Source organism: Hirsutella rhossiliensis (genome assembly GCF_020360975.1).
Source record: "Hirsutella rhossiliensis strain HR02 chromosome Unknown scaffold00004, whole genome shotgun sequence".
Lineage (NCBI taxonomy): Eukaryota > Fungi > Ascomycota > Sordariomycetes > Hypocreales > Ophiocordycipitaceae > Hirsutella > Hirsutella rhossiliensis.
In genome coordinates, this window is record NW_025408670.1 from 4,976,198 (window position 1) to 4,995,733 (window position 19,536).

Here is a 19,536-nt window from a genome sequence, read left to right on the forward strand (position 1 = left end):
CACAGATGATGCGCCTCCTGTACGTGGCTCTCGTCGACCTGCTCCGCCGCTCCATAATGCTCTCCCCAACAAAGTCGCTCGGCTTGCACAACTGACCCTCGGAATTTGCTTTGCAAGAGAAGCTGCAGGCCATCCAGCTCGTCCGACGTGTCTCCCTCCATCTTGTCCACCGTGCAGTGCCTACGTATCATTTCCCCGAGACAGGCAGAGCCATCAGAGCGCCTCTCCCGCCACTGGGTCCACATGTTCGGTCCACGCTCTCGTCTCGGGCCGCCGTTGGGTACCGATGCCTCTCACCAATTGGAGCCCAACACGATGCCGTGGCAAATCCTCCAAGCCAATCGAAACCGCCCCATCACAGCCTAGCCTGCTAGACCGAAACGCTGCACACTCGGGCCAGGCAACGCCTTGCGTGACGCCTTCCAGCATCGCTGCCGTTCCCCTCCATGGTCAGGCGCTTGAGGATAGCTGACCTGCCTGCGTGCTGACAAGTTGCCTAGCTTTGCTCCACGTCGCAGCTAGAGGCGATAATGACTGCATCGCGTGCTATTGTTCCCGTCCTCGGCCATCTCTTGTTCCGCGATGCATGATTGTCGCGGGGCGAAGCTTGGTCGCCAGTGAGGACGCAGCCCTTTGCTTTTGCCTTCGACGCCCACACGCGACCACGCTCGTGGCCGTCGATCATTGCACGGGCCTTACTGTAGAAGCCTCTGAAGGCGCGCCGTGGTGGACGCGGGCCATTGGCCTTGTTTCTTCCTCTCTCTTCTCGCCCCTTCTCTCCGCCAGTGTCGTGATTCGGCGAGGCCGCCTCTTGGCTGTGTTCGACAAAGTTGGCCAGACACTGTGGCTCCATCTGCCGGCAATACCTTAAGCAGTAGTCATGTTCGGTCAGGTGGTGCTGCATTCGTTCCACGCAGCACGACAGGCAGAGCTTTCATCCAAAGTCGAGCTTCTTCTGCCCTGGCTCGCGCTTGCCGCCTCGGCCACGTTTCGTAGACACACTGGTCCCCTTGGGCAGGGCGCTGCTTGGCGGGTGAGGTCTCTGAGCGGGCACCGGCCTAGCACGTTCTTCCTTCTGGAGATCTTTTGCCACATGCCAGTCCTCATGGCTCTGCAACGACACTGCCTCCTCGAAACTGGTTTCACACCGTGAGCACTGAAAGCAGGCGACGGCCAGCTCCTGTTCTGCAGGCGATGGATGCCGCGACGGCCATCCCGACCCCTGGTGGTGTTCTGTATCCATCACTGTGTCCGAACAGGTGCCCTCTGCGAGATCCACGCGTCCCTCACCGCTTGCGACGGCTGAGATTTGCTCATTGGGTGCTCTGCCGTCAGAGTAAGATGCCTTGGCAAAGAATCGATGTAGCCCGCCGCCCTCGATACGAGGTCTCTTGCTTAGCCGTTCTTCAGGTGCCGCCGTGTCGTCGGAAGAAGTAGATTGGCCAGAGGCTGCTTGTGTGCCCCCTTTGACGAGGAAGGCTCCAATGCCCAGATTGCCCTTGACCCCGTCTTGGAAGCCACCCACGCTGAGGCTCAGGTTGGCACATGGCCAGATTTTGCCATCACCTACGATTTGACTCAGAAGCTCATTGGCGAGCTGGAATAGAACTTCGTCGTCCAACGCCTTGCCCTGCGGAATGGGGCCCTGACGGCTGCGGGTCTGTCCGGCGGTGCGATGCTGCAGGTTGATGGTCCGCGGCCGTCGCTTATTGTCCAAGACGCCTTCCTCCACCAAGCGAGCGTAGATGTCGGCGACAAAGATTCTCAGCCACTTGACTGCCTGATCCACACCGTTGATGCTGGGCCGGAACGACTTTGCTGACAGCATCGACTTGATTTGCGTCCGCGAGTTGACCTCGCTCGTGTCGACACCTCGGAGAGTGTTATACAGCCAGACTCCCGTCTCATCGCCAAGCTTCGCCTTGAACTGGTCCAGCGACACTTCCCGCAGCTCCTTGATACGGTCGGTATGGAACGTAGACACCACCTGATCCCCAAGCTTGCCGCCCAGGTTGCGAAGCTTGGTAAGCTTGAAGTCGGCGAGGAACTGCTGAGCGGCTCGAGCCCGCACAACAGTCTGACGGTTGGGCTTCCTGAAACCGGAGCCCAACTTGCTGAGCAGCTTGTTATTCGCTAGCCCGGCAGAGCAGGTATAGCCCAGCTTGTCACGAATCCTGGCGCGCACATCACGCACAATCTCGGACCCTACAAGGATGGCCACGTCGTCCCAGTCGGGATCCTGGGATTCCTCTTCCTCTTCCAGGTCGACGAGGGCATCGGCTTTCCAATCTAGCGCCGAAATGGAAGGCAGGGGCAACATCTCCGTGGGGTCATTGTACGGCGGCGGGCTGCTTAATTCGGGAAAGCGGTCGAGCAGCACGGAGTGGATGTGAGCGGATAGGTCGAGAAAGACCTCGTCGATGCCGGCCTTTTCCACCTTCTGTAGGTGTCGAGGCAGTGTCTCCTTGACCAGAGCCATGATCCTCCTCGACTCCAGGCGGTAGGGGTCGAGAGAGACCTTGTCGGATGCAATGTTGGCGGCAGCATCATCACGATAGGCCCACCTGTGATCACCTTCGCGCCATGTGGCCACATGCTGGGCAATCAGATCCGGACACAGCTTCTTGGCCTCATCCACGTTGCAGTGGCGGCCGATTCCAGACTCGCGAGCTGGATAGTTGACAGCAATCAGGCCTTGCCTGGAGGAAGCTCGTCAGCCCCGAGCTCAAATCATGTCTAGGCACATGGCCCAATGAAGCGTAGGCACACGTGGCTTACCACTGTTGGACCGCAAGAGGCTTATCTTCGGGGGTGCCGAGTCGAACCATCTCGCATTGCGCGTAGAAAGCATCGAGGTCAATGTGAGCCACGACGCGCAGAGGATTCGTTGGGCTATACGAGGCGAGCTGTGCGAGCTGGCGATAGGTGATACGCGAGCGTCGCCATGTGCCGGCGTGAGCCGGGGACGAAACGCAGGCGGGCGACGACGCCATTGTGCAACGGGCGAGAGGGCCACGTAGTGATGGATATGGCCCGCTTTACGAGGACATTCTTTGGCGAATCCGGCGTGCTTTCTTGAGGTGCGAGGTCGAGATGCGCTTGGTTTGCCGTCCTTGTCCAGAGACTCCAGACGAGTTGAAGAAGGAGCGATGCCCCACCTGCTTCTTGCCCTGGACTGAGTGTGGATAAGCCAACACCAAGTAACCAACCGCATCCGAGTCAAATCAACCCAGGACAATCGCATTTTCTCTCACAATGGCAGACAGCCTGCCCGGAGATCACAGTTTTGCACTTCTTTTGCCGGGCTTCAACGGGTCCCATTCAACACTAGCAGCTGATGTGTCGATCCGCTCGTCGCCAACCTTCGATCGCAATCCTGGATCCACAGCCTGCTTCATCGCGGGCCTGAGTGTCGTTTGACGAGGCTCAAACCAGCAGATCTACCGAGAGCCTCTCTATGCCTCTCACTGGACACCCTTGAATCGATCATACATGGAACTGATGTTCTGTCCAGACATACCGAGCACCGACGATCAAGACAGCAGTCCACACGAGGAGTGACCTGGCGTCGACTCGTTTCCAAGTGCGTGTTGACCTCCGTGATCAAGACTCGACCTCACTACTGGCAGGCCACGTTGCCCATGGTTGTCATGCACGCGACGTCTATCTCGAAACGATGCGGTCTCGGCGGTCATGAACACTCTGTCCCATGGGCGAATTGAATATACATATACAAAGGACGCTGATACTTGTCTGATGTGAATAGCAGCCCTCCGGAACTCGTGTCCCTCGACCACCATGCCCCGTCAAGTCAAGCCGCCTCCAAACCAATGAGACAATCTCGGAAACATCAAGGTCTATCCCCGAAGGCTTTGCGTCTGGAACCGTATCAGTACGGCTTCTGGCTACCAAGCGAGGAGTCCACGTCACTCCTCACCTGGCTCCCCTGCATTTCGTGGACTGGTCTCGCAGAAAGTTCGTGCGGATGGCCGCCAGAGACGGCAATGTTGGAGTATTCCATGGGGCCGTTGTGAGTATCTGGACAATGGATCAGTTTCCTGCGACACTGCAATGCGCCCGCCTCAACGTACAGTGTTCTTTTGGTCTTCGCAAGCACATGACGGCAAGGGCAGCCAGGGAGGCCAGGAGCGCAGCACCGAGTACGCCCCCAACAGCACCGCCGACAATAGCCGAGTTGTCTTTGGGGCACTGCCTATTCAAAGATCCGCTGGATTGCGCCAAGTCGCAGCTCGTCGACGTGACCGTCGTGGTTGCGCCCGCATCCCCCGTCCTCGTCCTCGTCCTCGTCCTCGTCGCAAGCCGCAGCTGGCCAACGTTGATGGTCATAACCGCGCTCTTGTTACCGCAGCAGTTTTCCGGTTCCAAAGCCTTGCGGCAGCAGTACCTGCCGCCCTCGTTGCATTGAAGGACATTGTACGAGCTGACGGCAGGGCCGCCCTTCCAGTCGTTGGTTTCTGCAAGAAAATTGCTCGCGTTAGCGTGCCGTGTCCTCGAACAGGCTTCGGCGTGATGCTTACGATCGGGGCAAAAGTGAGGGCATGCCTCTGCCCTTCCCGTGGGGTCTGTGCATCCGTTGGAGTATATGAAGCCTTCGTAACCCGCGTCCTGGGCATAGCACAGTCCCGAGGACATGCAGATGTCGGCTTTGTCTTTGTTGGTGGCGCAGCAGGGACTGAACTCGGCATCGGGATTGCACGGCCGTTGGCTGTCGTCGGATGGGGTCCCGTCGACCCCATAGCATTTCGCTGCGGCGTGCAGCGTCGGAGCGAACACGAGCGTGCTTAGCACTGCCAGAGGCAAGCCTGACGCGAGCATTGTGACGCGACTCAAGGAGTGTTGGGTGCTGTCATGAACCAACAATGGCTGAGCGGTGAAGGATGAAGCGGCTGCCAGCACTCTGGGCCGCGTGAGGTCTTGCTGACGGAAAACCTCGCATCATTCCAGGAGTACCTCAAACGCCCTCGTACGAACACGGATTCATGTAACAGGGGGCTGACGGTGCGACATGGGCGGCAATGTAGCCTTTCAAGTCCAGTCCCAGCCGTCCGCGCATCAACAAGAGAAGTATGGTCTGCTGACGCGATGACTAGGGGCACGAAAGGCCGCATCCTCCAGAGGCCGCCGTCGTCTCCAGGCTAGGAATTCGGAACGGTCACGATGCTTCTCGCTGCAGCAGAATTCAGACACTGATCGTCGGAAAGTACAAACTCGGGGCACTGCTACTGGATCTGTTGACGTGATTGCTGAGGCGTGTGCATTTTGCCACGGCCTTGTCTGGACGCTTAGCGACTCGAAGCTACGGGCACTTGCCAGGAAGCGACATTAGATTCGATAAGCTGAAATGGAGAGTGAGCCGCTAATGCCTTGGTCCAAGATGATCCCATACAGGCTCGGCGGCTGCCTGCATCCTGCCGGCATGTGTCAGCAGTATGAAAACGTGAGATTCACTGGCTAACTGAACGACATACCATTAGTGCACTGCGAATGGCACTGCCTATTGGCAGCGAGGCTTTACCAACGGCTCGACCGGCCCAGGCGACCGACGAAGCAACTCCGAGCAGAGGGGGCGGCCGACTCGATTTTGCGTGGGCGAATGTCTTTTGCACCCTAGGGCGAGGACTTGGCTCCCTGCGTGCTTGGGATGCACGTACGGTGTTTGGTGTCGACAATCACAGAGAACGGAGTGGAATGGGGAAGTAACGGGAGGAGCAGGAGAGGTGTCTTTCTCAGGGGCCCTTGTAGCCTGGTTGCCGGCTGGATGCTTTCCCCGGGTTGGTATTTGCGTGAGCCACGTTGGGAGAGAACACGCAGCATCCATCTGGCTTGCGCTGGTCCGTCGCACTGTTTGTCTGTGTGTATGATTCACGAGGTAGAAAGGGGGGGTAATCTCGTGAGCTGCTCTCAGGGGCATCCCGAGCCTTCCTTGCATGCCGAGTTCTATACCAGCTACCCATGGTGCCCTCTTGCAACTCAGGTGCGGCGTCATGATGGGTGCTCTGCGCGTGTGCAGGCCACAGAACCGGGGCATTAGCGGTGTCATCGGTGTCATGGATATGCAAAAGGTTGTCGAAGAAGCCCGTCCGGGAGAGGGCGGTGGTCAAGTGAAGAAGACTATCGGCTCTGGTGCATTGGTAGTGCTGGCGGGCGCACTTGATTCATACGTGTCCAAGACGCTGAGTCTTCTCGCCCGGAACCCCAAGGGACCCGACTCGCGGCACTTGACGGCGTGTCCATTTCTGTGGTAGTGAGAGGCCCACCTTCGCTGAGTCTTGGTCAACATGGTCGGGGCGGAGGGAAGTCCTCCTGATCTCTGAGCCTTGGCAGCTTTCGAGTGTTGCGTTGTTGCTGCTTCGTCTTGACGTATCGCATGATTCAACTGCTCTGCTCATGGCATGTAAGTCAAAGGGGAGGAGAAGGCTTGCAGAGAACGGCGTGTATTAGCATAGCAGTCCGACTCGAGCGCGAAACTACATGCCATCATCAGCGTGGCCCCGACAAGCTTTCCGACGTCTTGTGCTTTGCGATGAAGGGAGCATCTTGGCAGTGGCGCTACGATGCCGGGCGGAATGTCTGTCCTGTGGAGGGCCTGCGAAGCGTGCAAACCAAGCGATATTGCGAGAAACGCTCACAGAACTTGACCGGACGAAGGGGGAGGTGGCCCAAGGCACACTCAACTCCCTCCACGAGCACCACGCCGAGAGGCTTGGTTGGTCTAGGGGGCTTTGATCTCCTTTCTCTCTCTATCTTGACTTTAGCCACGGCTTCTCAGCCCGCCACGTCTCCTCAGTAGGGGTCAAGCGAACTGTTGGCCATTATAATGTCCAGAGCCAGCCGTGTGGCAAAAAGCCTTTACAACCTTACCGCAGACTGATGGCACCGTCTCTGCTACTTGGCTACATCAGCTTGCTCCTCATAAACACGTTTGTGCCCTGAAATCGGCAACTCGAGGCGACATAGCATGGGTCTTGACAAGCAAACGGCCAGTTCTCGAAACAGAATCGATCCTGTGGCTCCCAAGTTCCCAACCACGGTGGCTAATACAGGCCTAGGGAACAAGTTTCTCGCAGGAAACAGCTGCAAGGTACGCCGGAAGCCATGCGAGACAGCTCCCCATTTCTAGGAAGCTGACTGAAATGACGAGGGGAGGCGATAAAGCTTGGCCTGCGAGCTGAACCGGGCATGGGACGAGGGCTAAGTCTGGTTTGGCTGCCTGGCCGGTGGGGGGATCTTCACGAAGCATGAGTCGTGCTGCAGCAGGGTTCGGAGAGAGTCGGCGAGCGCAGCGGCCTCAGATTCTAAGCTTGTTCCCGGTAGGCTGTTTGAACAGGGTTGAGCGAAAGTGGAGGGCATGTACAGTACTTGGCGATGATCACGACGGCCCGCGTCTTGAAGGGTGGATTTGGGCCCGACCAGGCACGGCTACAAGTGGCAACGCCGACGGGTCCGTCTGCCTTGGCAGAGCGATTGGCGAGGTCGACGTTCCCCTGCCGTGGACGAACGAGGGGGAGGACGCTTTCCGTGGACTGCGGCATGGCGACGAGAGGGACAGCAAACGATACCGGGGCCGGCAAAGAACGGGGTGCCCGGCCAGAAGAAGCTGGTATTCCGACGGTCGGCAAGGCCAGTCTGTAAGAAAGCGGTCTTCCCGAAAAGGTCCGCCGGCCACTGTCGTTGCTCGAATTTGTTATTGTTATTCTTGGAGAAGGGGCTGGCCATCGGTCACCAAGGCCCTTGCAAGCTCGGCCCGAGGGCGCAGCAACGGCCTAGTGGCGTTGCGGCCAGGCACATGCCGTACGCAGTAACTCTGCTCGTTCCTTGATTCAGCCAAGTTCTGGGACTCTTTTGGCCGGAGTGGAGATGAAACAGGCTCGAGTCGAGGGGATTTGTGTGTGTGTGTGTGTGTGTGTGTGTGTGCGTGGGCGGGGTTTGGATCGAGGGGCTCCAGCAACGGAGCGAGCGTACAGTATGCATAACTGGAACGGCACAGTATTTTCTGTATTTTCAGCACAGGATACACTGTATTTTCTGCTAGACCCACTGTGCGGCTTTCGCCCAGACTGTCCGGATACAAACACGGCAGAAGCACGAGGCCAAAATGCCCAAGAAACAAACCGGTTATACGGCGTAAACTTGGGTTGCATCCGTACACACATGTGTACGGTGAAGATGATGTCTCAGATCAACGGGCTTGCTCAGTTAATAAATGCCAACGGATGCAGGAACGCTATCCGGGCGGCCTCTGCAGGTTCGGTGGTGAAGCCCGAACCCCGGCGGGATATTTGATTGGTGACAAAGAGAAAGAAGGGACTATAACAAACTATACTGTACAGTACAGCCTGTATAGATACATAATTACACGAGGCGGGAGAGAGAGGAGGCGGATGCCGCGGCATCCTCGTCGCCCTTATTCATGCGAGGTTTCCCGGTTGGCCGCCACTTACCTGCTCGGCTTCCCCCCCCTTGCTTGCCCTGCCTTTATTCGGCCTCAACCCGGTTGTCATATTGTCATGTGCAGTCCGCGAGAAGACGTTTGTGATGCTATGGATAGGGGCCTAAGATGCAGTACATACGACTATACTGTACATGCATACATACGTACATTGTAGACAATGAATGGCCCGTGGCCCAAACTCGGTTTGGGGATGGCGAGGCTGGACACGGTTACCTCCCTCGAGCGAGGCGATGCAACGCAAGGTGATGATGGATGGAAACGGCTGTTGGGCGCCTCCGGCCGGCTTCTCTCTCGGTGACAGGCCGGGCGGGGGGTGCACCAACGTTGATGATGACGCTGCTGCGTTGTACTGACTGACTGGCTGACTGGTAGCGAGAGCCGCGCCCGTTGCCCCCATGAGACGCTGCTATCCGTGCCTGTTTGTGCGCTCCTCGCTGCCGGCGTTGACTCTCTACCCGCTCTTCCACGGACCAAGGAGCCAACGGTGGCTATGGCATGCACGCACATGGCCTTTCAGCAGGATGCTTTGCAGCTTTTTAAATCCCCAAGCTGAAAAGGCGTCTGCCTCCTCTCCCCCGCAATCGAGCGAGCCCACAGCGCGAAAAAAAAACGTTATAGTTCGTCCCACTCGGGGCAAAACCAGGTGTATCTAGCATCCACGTCTCCACCTTGTCGTAAGCAGCTGGGAGCCAGGCTCTGGGATGCCCGTGGTTGGTGTCAGTCTCAGGATAGCGGAGCGGCGTCTGTGCACCGCTCCCATGATGTATGTATTCGCCTCTTGCCTCGTGACGACCAACGTCTTTTTGTCTTTTCGCTGTGGAATAGAGGCGCCTCTAACGGCCAGTTCCTCGGGCCGTCTACGTCCCGAGGTACCGTGCATGCGCTTATCGATAGGTACTAAGCCGGGGCACTTCTGGCAGTCGTCGGTGCTTGCCGGGCCTCCCGAATCTCTGACAAAACAGCATGCGGGAGAGACGGACTCGCAGCTGTAGAGGCTACCTGAATGCTCCACTTCCTTGCGCACAGCCCGATAGTATAGAGTACGTGGGTACGTACAGTACGCGCAAGATCAGTGAGTGGTGCCGCATCTCCGACACCTGCTGCAGGCACGGACAAAGCAAGCATGCCTGCCTGCCTGGTATGTGCATACGTTACGCATAAGTGCATACGGTAAACCTCCTTGGCTGAACTTTTCACTTGTCGTCGTCGTCGTCGTCGCCCTCGTCATTACCTCGTCGTCTTCAGCCCTGGCTGGCTGTCCACACAACTGTCCACACAACCGTCCACACAACCGTCCACACAAACAGTCCGCTCGTTCCCAAGCCCCGAGAGCCAAAAACAGGGCCCGCCGCACCAGAGGGAGCCAGCCCCACCCCGATTCAAGTGGGGGGTGCCAAAGGCAGAAAAAGGCTCCGCGCAATTCGTCCTGCAGATGCGCCTCGGCCACTGCCATGGGCCGGGTTTCTTCATCAATCGATCCAACGGCCGCCGCCGCTACATGGAGCTAGTGCTCCTCGACCTCGTCGACCTCCTCGTTTCACACACGCCCCCCAGAATGGGCGATCCGTGCTTTCTTGTTGTCGATGCAATCACCGGACGACGCCTGTGCCGCACAGGAAAAAAAACCTTGTCGACTGCCGACTTTCAGCGACGACATCTGACCTTGTCCGTAACTCACATCCCCCCACCGCCACCACCACCACAGACGTGCAGCCGGTGGAGATGGCGGCCTCAACCTGGATCCCCGGCGCAAGCGAGGCCACTTTTCTCTCTCTCCTCTGTCTCCGCCGCCCGGGCTTGACCCCCCTGTCGAATCTGACACCCCCTGGCCCTACGCTCTTGGCCGTTGATGGTGCGCACCCCAGTCCCTGCAATAAACGACAACGACGGCTGGTCCGACGAGAAGCAGCAGCACGACGACGACGAACGAAGGGGCCTGCGCCGTCGTTTGTCGCTTCCTCTCTCTCCACCCATGTCCCTGGTCCGCGAGCTGCCGGCACCGGGGAGGGGGCCAAATCTGTCTTCTGCCTCCCCCCAAACCGCCCATCCCTGCTGGCCCGTCATTTTGCGACTGCCGCTGCCAGCTGCATCATCCCAGACCCATGCCACTCATCCGCATCCATGTTTTTCTGTATGTCGTACGTACAGTAGTTTGACTGTAATACCGCGTGTATGCACTTACAGTACAATACCTGCTTGCCTACATGCTGCACCGCAACTCTCGTCGGCAAGCCACGACCCTTTTCTTGCCCGCCACGGTCCATCGCCATCTTGCATCCCCCCTCCTGCCTCGCAGAGCCATCATAGCCTTGGACCTCCTAGGCTCCTTTCATCCTCGGTGCTTCCCAACTAATCGACCCTTCTCGACTCGTATTCCGGCCTCCCCCCCCCCTCCGCCTCTTCCAGCCAGCCCTCTTCTCTCAATTCTCTCTAATCTGTTCTCGTCGCCTCCGTCCTCTCTGCCTCGATCCAGCCCCCTCCCCATGTGGTCAAGAGCCCAATAACATCGACTAGTCTCGGTCCATTGGCCAGACGTTCGGGCCTTGGCTGTAATCAACCCCTTTCTTCCCGCGGATACATCACCCCTCCCATTCGGACACCCCAATCATTTGTCAATCGTTAGCTACACTTTGGCGTCTACTACTGCGCCTGGATCACAGACGACACCCCCCTCTTGGTCATCATCCGCTCAGGCCCCTCAACCTCGACGACGATAATACAAGACGCTCTGCACCGCCAGGACCCTCGTCCTCTTACTCGCCCATCATGCGAGAGTTGACAATGGACCAACGCAACTCCATCAGCGTCATTGAGAGGGCTTGCTCGGTCCTCTCTCTACTGGGATGCATCTTCATCATCGCCACCTTTTGCTCCTCGAGGGTCTTTCACAAGCCCATCAACCGGCTCGTCTTCTACGCTTCCTTTGGCAACATGATGACAAACGTCGGCACCCTCATGTCCCATGCCTACCTGAACGACCTCGACTCCTTTGGCTGCCAGTTTCAATCTTTCTTGATCCAAATGTATGTCTTGGCACTCATCAGGGGCGGCCGGCTGGATGCTAACAAACGACGTGATGCAGGTTTATGCCCGCGGATGCCTTTTGGACGCTGGCCATGGCCATCAATGTCTACCTTACCTTTTACCACAAGTTTGATGCCCAGAGGTTGCGCAGAATGGAGTTGGCCTATTTGGTTGGCTGCTACGGTATCCCCTTTATCCCAGCCTTTGCCTATATCTTCATCAGGAACAGCCAGGGGCAGCGTGTCTACGGCAATGCCACCCTGTGGTGCTGGATCTCTCCGCAGTTCGACATTCTGCGCATCGCCACCTTTTACGGTCCGGTTTGGTATGCCCCTTTCCCTTCTGTTTCCTTGTCTAGGTCAGGGTTGGTGACGACTAACGAAGGTGAAATAGGGTCACGATTCTCATCACTTTCTTCATCTACATCCGCGCAGGCCGGACCATCTACGAGAAGCGCAAGCAGCTGCACGACTTCAAGTCGTCGGACCCGGATCCCCTGTCGGTCAACGGCGAGGCCGTCGCGACCATTAAGCGAACCGAGGTGACGGTGACGACAGAAGCGGCGACTAGCCCCGGGGGCATCCACCTGGGCCCCTTGGGCCGGGGGAAGAAGTCGCCGTCGGAGCACAGCTCGGCGGGTGCCAGCGGCGCGTATTCGGTGCACATCTCGGCCGAGAACGACGGGTCGCCCGGGGACGAGGTGGAGCTGCCGATTCAGGGCCGGACGATCCAGCAGACGAGCACGGTGCAGGTGGCGCCGCACAAGCCGCCCAACCCGACGCGGCGGCGTAACCACGAACTCAACAACGCGGCCTGGTCCTACACCAAGTGCGCCATCCTCTTCTTCACCGCCATCCTCATCACCTGGATCCCGTCGAGTGCCAACCGCGTCTACTCGGTCGTCCATCAAAACGAGTCGTTCTCGCCGCTCGAGTTTATGAGCGCCTTTGTCCTGCCTCTCCAGGGCTTCTGGAACGCCGTCATCTATGCCGTCACGTCGTGGGGCGCCTGCAAGAACCTGCTCCACGACTGGCGCATCGTCCGCCCGTCACCCGTCACCGAAATCACCGGCGGCTCCTCCTTCAGGGGCACCGAACAGAGCCTGGGCGGCCGCCGCGGGGGCCTGTTCCGCCACCCGCCGCAAAGCTCGCGGACCTTTGACTCGGAGAGCACGACGGAGCTGGCCAAGTCTCGAACGGGGTCGGCCGACGGAGGACGACTTTGTTGATGACGCAGCGACACTACAAAAAGGACGAGAAGCGAAATGAAGAAATCAAGCAGGCCCCTCCAGTCGATATGATACCATTTGCTGCGTTGTTTTCCTCACACGCGAGCCATTTTTTGTTCTTAATCTTTTCTCCCCTTTGCTTTGATTGACTCTCATCCATCCTACAATTTCGCTGGCGCCCCTTTTCCATATCAAGGAGAAACCCTTTAGAGCGATACGACTCTTGTCTTGTCTCGTGTCAATCTTACTCGCGGAGCTGTTTTTGGGCAAGCATGGGTATATATGGGCTGCGGAGGCGTGTCATGTTGGGCTGGCAACGTGGCCTGGATGAGGGATATCAGCGGAGTTTGGGTGTCCCTTGTCGTGTTTCCGGCCCAATATGTGTGGGCAGGTACTATTACATATTGCCACGTACGAGTCCCTGTGGGATTTTGTCTTTGTATGACACGGGCGGGCTTGCACGGCTCGGAGAGGCGTATGGTGCTTGCAGGGGAAGAAGGACATGGGCTATGATTCAGTGTACATAACTATATAACAATGAGCTCTTTAGTGGAGACTTTGAAGGACCTGAATTGTCTTCGTTGAGATGCTGATATCACAGCAGACAGGGGCAGTCGGTGAAGCTAGGATGACAATGCGGATGGATACACGGGGGTGGGAACGCGGGGGAGAAGACAGCAGCCGCTTTGCCAACCAAGGTTCCACCATCCTGGTTGGTTGGTTGGTTGGTAGGTTGGCTGGCTGGCCTGCGGAAACGCACCCGAGTTGTTCCATGGGTAAGGCATGGGTAGGGCAAGGGTAGGGGGGACTTTGACGGTGCACGACAGGGGTGCTGAAGAAGAGGGGCTGAGGAGCCTGACGATGGCGGCGATTGCTTACAGTACGTGGTGAAGACGATGCCATTCGTCATTTTACTGGTACCTACAGTATGTTTATGGCGGTAGGTGGCAACGGCACGTAGGTTCTTTGGAGGGGGGGAGGAGCAGATGCAGGCTCTCTACTGTACGCGCCGTATATATATATATATACCGGGTACAATATACACTGCAGCGTCTTGGCCGTAAATACAACATGTCCTCTCTGTCGGGCAGTCGGACACGGCCTCGGCTCGCCCCTTCTGGGCCGGGGCCATTGTGTGTCCTGGCAAGCTGGTGCGGGGGAGTATTCCGGGTATCCTTGTTAATGAGAGGGGGAGAGGGACCGCGAGAGGGCGTGGTGGCTGGCACTCCGAGCCACCCGCGGGGCACGTACCGTCTAGCGTACAGTACAGTCAAGGTCCCCGGTCCCCGGTCAGCCCTGCGTGTCACACCCACACCTCGCCTCTCTCCAGTCCTACACCGACGCACGGCAGAAATCCAAACTGGATTCGGCAAGAGAGGGCGAAGGGAGAAGGCAAAAGAAGGAAAAGGCGCGGCGGCTCTTGAAACCGCTACCGATCCCATGACCCATCTGCCCAAACGCCCCCCTCATGCTGCACCGCGCACTGCATCGACATGCGGCCATACTCCCTACTGTAGGCATAGACTACGGCATAATAACTAACTTACAACGCCTCTGTAATAAACTCGGCTTCCCCCTTCCCCCCTCCCCATCGCCGTCAATCTCGGGGCCCGGCTCCGCCAGCGCCACGCATATGTAGGTGTACAGCAAGTCCCGCTCGGACAGGACACGGACAGGACCTGCAAGCCTGCCGTTGAAGAAGGAAAAAAGAGGTCTCCGGGGCCCGGGCCAAGAGGGGGGCGAGCCATGGATCGACGGTGCTGCCGCCGTTGCATGCAGCGGGCAAAGAATAGCGCGGCATGTCGGCGTTATCGGCGCATCCGCATCTCCCTCGACGATGCGCGACTGAGACCTCTTTTTTTGCCTCAACCACGACATTCTCCTCTGCGCGTGTGCCATGCGTGTGACGGCACCGACATGCCCACGTGCCTTGCCAGGTCGTTTCCAGCACGACTTCATCTCCACGTGTTGCAGAAATTCCCTGTCAATTCACCCTTCCCGAGACTCCATGCGCCGGAGCGGCTCGACCCTTACAGTGCTGCCCGCTTCATTCACCCAACCCCAGCCTTGCGCCATTTGACTTGCAGAACGCGGCCCGAGTGCCCGCCCCCCGCCCCCCCCCGGCCGCTCCTCCACCGCCCAGTCCGGGCCGTCTGTCGCTTGGCTTGCTCGTGGCGGCGGGGACATGGTCGGCCGCCACCGACACTGCCGTGATAATCACCCACCGGCCAGCCACGCCGGCCTGTCGCGCAGACATAGGTCCTCCCTGTACCTTCACCCATGCAAGTAAAGCCCTGCTTCATCGGCGCCGCCTCCGCCACCGACACGGCCGGCTCCAGGTATCCGTCTGCTTGACCGCCCGCGCCTTCTCCTGGCCTGGACAGGGGCTGTGCTGCTGAGTGTTGTGCCGAGTTGTGCTGTATGCATTGAATCCGGTCCCATGTGCACCTGCGTGGGCGCTGCCGATTGCCAGCCACCGAGACCTGCCTAGCTCGCCTTGACGGCCTCAATCAACTGGTATTCCCAAAATGTCCCCAGCTCGACACACTCGTCCACGCACGCACGGTCGTCCCACCACCACGAGTTTGCCGTCACGTGCTCGCCCCAAACCGTCCGCCACAGCATGCGCCCGACGAGGCTCCTGAGCTCCGCCTTGGTCTTGCGCTCGGCGTAAAGCTTTTCAACGGCAGGGTCAGGGTCCCGGGGCATGCGCCTCACGTTCTCGGCCGTGGCGTAGAACTTGACCGCCGTGAGGATGCTCCCCGCCCCGCGGAGAGACACCTCGCCGAGCCATCGCGGGAGCTGCGCCGTAGGATTCGTACACCTCGACTTCTTCTCAAGGTTGGCCACCAGATGTTCCTCCAGCCACATCCGCAACCTCCTACCCAGCGTGTCGACGCAGGGCAGCGGATTGATGACCACCAGGTAAAAGGTGCCGCCAGGCTTCAAAGAGCTGCTCACGTTTTGCATGATGCCGCGCAAGTCCTGCGACGAGCACAGCGACGGCAGCGACAGCGCGTGGACCGCCTCAAAGAGCCCCGGTGGGATCGGGAACGTCGAGGGAGACGTCGTCGAGACGAAAAGAGGCTGCACGTTGGGAAGCGTATCCATCGGGAGCGGCTTATCGGATAGATGGCAGATGCGTTTGGTGGGATGGAGGCCAGCGAGGTATGACGCCGAGGCTGGATGCCGTTAGCCCATGACGCGGGATTCCGCCGTGACGACAACATACCTTTGGACTCGTACAGGGCCAGGATATTGTTCATCTTTTCTGGCGCAATTTTTTGCGTCGGCGCCTTGGACTTGCCCTCAGGCGCGGGCGCCACGTCCAGGTGATGCAGTGCCGAGAGCATCCATCGCATTCTCTCAACCTCGGGTTGGCTCGGCTGTTCCGCCGTAGGGTTCGTGGCGGCCAGCTCTTGGAGCTTGGCGAGCACAGCGGCAGGGGTGGCGGCAGCCATTGCCTTGACGTCTCGTACATAGGCCTCGAAGTCGGGTGGTTTCCAAAACTGCCGGAGGTCACCCGGAGTCATCACGGCCCGGGGCGACTTGCCTGGCTCCGCCATCTTGACCCGGACCTGCGCCGACGCAGCGCCCCATCGATCAGAGGTCAGTGAGCTGGGCAATGGCCGCGGATGGGCTCGGAAGCGCAGCGGCGACTTGGCCGGCGTGTCGAGATGGGCGAGACGGGGATCTCGAGAGGCAAGGCTGGGCGGGAGGGAGTTTGAGAGGTCGGCGAACCTGGATGGCCGGTGCGGGATGATGGATGCAAAGTCGTCGGTCGGGGACCGAGGTGGTGTCAATGGGCCGCCCGGAAACAGCAAATCAGGGGCGATGAAGGCGCTCCTCACCGGACTCTGGAGGTCGGACAGGGGCGCGCCGGCTGGCCGCGCTGTGCTCGAGGCGGTCGACCCGATGATGCGCGCAAATCTGCTCCTTGATCCGGCGGCCACGCGAGACGATAAACTGTCGATGGTAGTGTCGGCTGTAGGGCGTGCAACAGGCTCTAGAGCAAGACGGTCAACAAAGCCGAACTGGACGAGCGTCTCACTGCGACAGAAAGGGCCTGCTAGCGTGGACAATGAAGGGGGAAACGAGTGGCTGTCTCACCATCACGCGTGCTCTCGGATGATGTGGCCGGCTTGCTGGTGCGCGAACGAGAGCAGGAAGCGGGCGTGCTGAGGAGGGAGCTAAGTAAATCGCCCGTGGCGGAGACGGAGCTTCGCGCGCTGGTGGCTGAGCCGGATACGGATGCGGAGGCTGGAGACGGCAAGGCCGTGGGAGGAGAATGCTCTGGCGGAGATGACGTTGATTTAGAGTTTGGCTTCTTCAAGCCCCGCGCTCTGAAACGCGCAAAGGCCGACTCGGTTTTGGAAGAGTGGGAGCTTGTCGTCGACGATAGCGAGCTCCGCGCCAAGGGCGTTGCGCAATCCGGGCCTCTGTTCCTGCGACTCTCCTTCTTGGCTCTATGTTCGCCCACCAGCTCCCGTTTCGGGTCTGTCCAGACAATATCCCACATATTGGCGTCGGTTGGCGGATGGGAGACGGGCTGTCAGTTGCTTGCTGAGTCCGGCCGGATGACGGGCGAGAAAAGGAGGAGCGGAAGCAAGGACAGGGTGGTTGATGGGTCAGAGGTGTGCGGCTTCTCTCGAGCCGAGTTCCCTGGTGCAGAGGACAAGAGCGTTGCCGACATGAGGCTCTGAGCATCAAACTCGCAACAGCCGCTGGATGCAGGTCGAGAGATTTCTTCGATTCTCTTGGCCTCTTTGACGACGCACCTGCTCAGCCAGGCAGCGGCGAGAAGCGAGGCGACTTTGGATCCTACTCCCGTAGCCCTCGGTCGATAGCCAGGTTGCGCAGATGGGCGGGCAGTCGAGCAGCGGCACGGAAGCACAAGAGAGTATGTATATCGGCCCAATATACGGTACTCTGCCCGTACATGCGGTGGTGCCGGCCAAGACGGCGGCGCAACTTGCTTGGCCCCATGTCGCCGCCGCTGTATGCAGTCGTTGTTGAGGATGATTATGGCCGAGATTTGAAAAGCCCTGGCCCTTGGCTTCGCTTGACCGCGACACACATGGCATGCCCAGGCCAAGGCGCATGCTTGGGGAAACTCTGCAATAAGCCACTTTCCATCATCCATCCAGTGACCGCTGCTTCCTCCCCCTCCCCCTCCTGCCTCCCCTCCTGCCTCCCTTCTCTCTTTCCCTTCCGTCTTTCCCTTCTACTTTCCTCCCCCTCCCCCTTCTCTCCTTCCCTTCCTACTCCCCTCCTCCGTCTTCTTTTCCTCTTTCTTTCCGTCTCCGTCCAATTCTTCACTCTCTTGCATCCTCCTCCTCCTCCTCCTCCTCCTCTCCTCACTCATCCATCTACTCCAGACAATTCACCAGACCAGAAGCAAAGACTCACACATACGTACGCACACAAAAGCAAAGACGAAAGCCATCCTCACCCTCCATCAACCGCCGACCGCCTCGTACAGCGCAGCACAGCACAGCGCAGCACAGCACAGCACAGTACCGACATACATACATGGCTCCCTCGTCTGATCCAAGATCCCTGCTTCTCGTGGCACGGCAGCTGACCATGTGAGGAGCAGCCGCGTGGTACAGGCTTGCCGGGATCGTCTCATCACTCCCGCCCAGATGCTCGACAGCGGGCCGAGATGCATCCTGCCTTGCATGTGGCGTGGATGGCTCGAGAGCGCCCTCGGTGGACAGGCTTCATACATAGAGTACGTGCATGCATGCTTCTCCTGCTTTGCGCCACTTCAGACTCCCACATCCTCACCCACTATCCATGGGCTGCTTGCAGACCGGCCATATGTCCAAGATCCGCCTGTCTACTTCTCTCGCATCGGCTTCGACGGGAAGGCCAGACCAGTCAGTCATGACTGTCCAGCCCAAACCCCCTTTTCCGAGGTGGGCAACGGACATGGCCGCAAGTCACGCACAAAATGTCCCAAACAAGGCGCTTCGACGTCTGCTCAGCTGTCTCAGATGCCAGGCATCGCTCTCTAGACCCGGCTGCACAATCTTGCCGCCTGCTCGCAAGCCCATCTCGTGTGTTTGGTGTCTCGGCTGTGCCCGTGAAACCATGCTAGCCACCCCGTTGCACAGATCTGGCCATGGGCCCTCCAGAGATTGCCCAATGTTGCGCGCCTCCCCCTATCAGCCAAGATGGGAGCCTCTGGCATCCAAGTAGGCATCCCCAACCGGAGGCCTGCTGCCCAGAGTGTTCAAGCCTCATCTCCCTCTCCCTCCCCTCCTCTTTCCATCCCGGGTAGAGCCGCATGGCCTTTGTATGATCTCGAGTTAGCCGTCTACGGCATCAAGGAGGTGCAAAATAGAGAACGGGACAGCTGTCGTCCTTCCGGGGTAGCCGGTGCCGACGCGGGATGTAGCCGAAAACCTCGTCGTCCCATGACGAGAATGCAAGAGCGCGTGTGGGGAAAGACGAGAGGAGGGGGAAGCAGTGGAGAAGGCTTTCTTCTTCCTCCAGCTCGAGAACAATGTCCGGCTCTCCCAAGTGATGCAGATGATGGCGTGCGAAAAGAGTCGGACGCCAGTTTATGCTAATTTCTCTCTGCCGCCTGCCGCTATACTCTGTACTCAAAGACGTGTGTCTCAGCGTTGCTATGTTCGGATACCTGGACTCGTGGCACCTCGAGGCTAGAGGAGACGAAGAGAAAGTCGGTTGCATGAGGTAGGTTGCCGAAGCCTGGCGGGAGCTTGCTTGTGATTTCTCGACACACGTTCAGGATCTAGGCCACGGCCACCCCCCTATTTCATCGAGCTCGGCTTCAAAGTGG

The 19,536-nt window shown here is 58.8% G+C and overlaps 4 protein-coding genes across 4 annotated transcripts; 1 reads left to right on the forward strand and 3 right to left on the reverse strand.

Annotated features, from left to right (window-relative positions):
* Window positions 1–934: 934 nt before the first annotated feature.
* HRG_04813 (impB/mucB/samB family domain-containing protein) lies at window positions 935–2,993 on the reverse strand (the record flags this gene model as incomplete). The annotated part of the gene is made up of 3 exons (XM_044863284.1): window positions 935–1,245; window positions 1,291–2,699; window positions 2,779–2,993. 3 exons carry the CDS (start codon window positions 2,991–2,993, stop codon window positions 935–937), a joined length of 1,935 nt encoding a protein of 644 aa, XP_044721898.1.
* An 896-nt stretch (window positions 2,994–3,889) lies between these two features.
* Window positions 3,890–4,836, reverse strand: HRG_04814 (uncharacterized protein; the record flags this gene model as incomplete). Its single annotated transcript, XM_044863285.1, has 3 exons — window positions 3,890–4,038; window positions 4,092–4,475; window positions 4,539–4,836. The coding sequence occupies 3 exons, from the start codon at window positions 4,834–4,836 to the stop codon at window positions 3,890–3,892; spliced, it is 831 nt and encodes a 276-aa protein (XP_044721899.1).
* A 6,403-nt stretch (window positions 4,837–11,239) lies between these two features.
* HRG_04815 (7 transmembrane receptor (rhodopsin family) domain-containing protein) lies at window positions 11,240–12,725 on the forward strand (the record flags this gene model as incomplete). Its single annotated transcript, XM_044863286.1, has 3 exons — window positions 11,240–11,496; window positions 11,556–11,822; window positions 11,891–12,725. The coding sequence occupies 3 exons, from the start codon at window positions 11,240–11,242 to the stop codon at window positions 12,723–12,725; spliced, it is 1,359 nt and encodes a 452-aa protein (XP_044721900.1).
* Window positions 12,726–15,212: 2,487 nt separating this feature from the next.
* On the reverse strand, window positions 15,213–17,244 carry HRG_04816 (uncharacterized protein; the record flags this gene model as incomplete). Its single annotated transcript, XM_044863287.1, has 4 exons — window positions 15,213–15,907; window positions 15,958–16,466; window positions 16,515–16,731; window positions 16,836–17,244. 4 exons carry the CDS (start codon window positions 17,242–17,244, stop codon window positions 15,213–15,215), a joined length of 1,830 nt encoding a protein of 609 aa, XP_044721901.1.
* Between the last annotated feature and the right edge of the window lie 2,292 nt (window positions 17,245–19,536).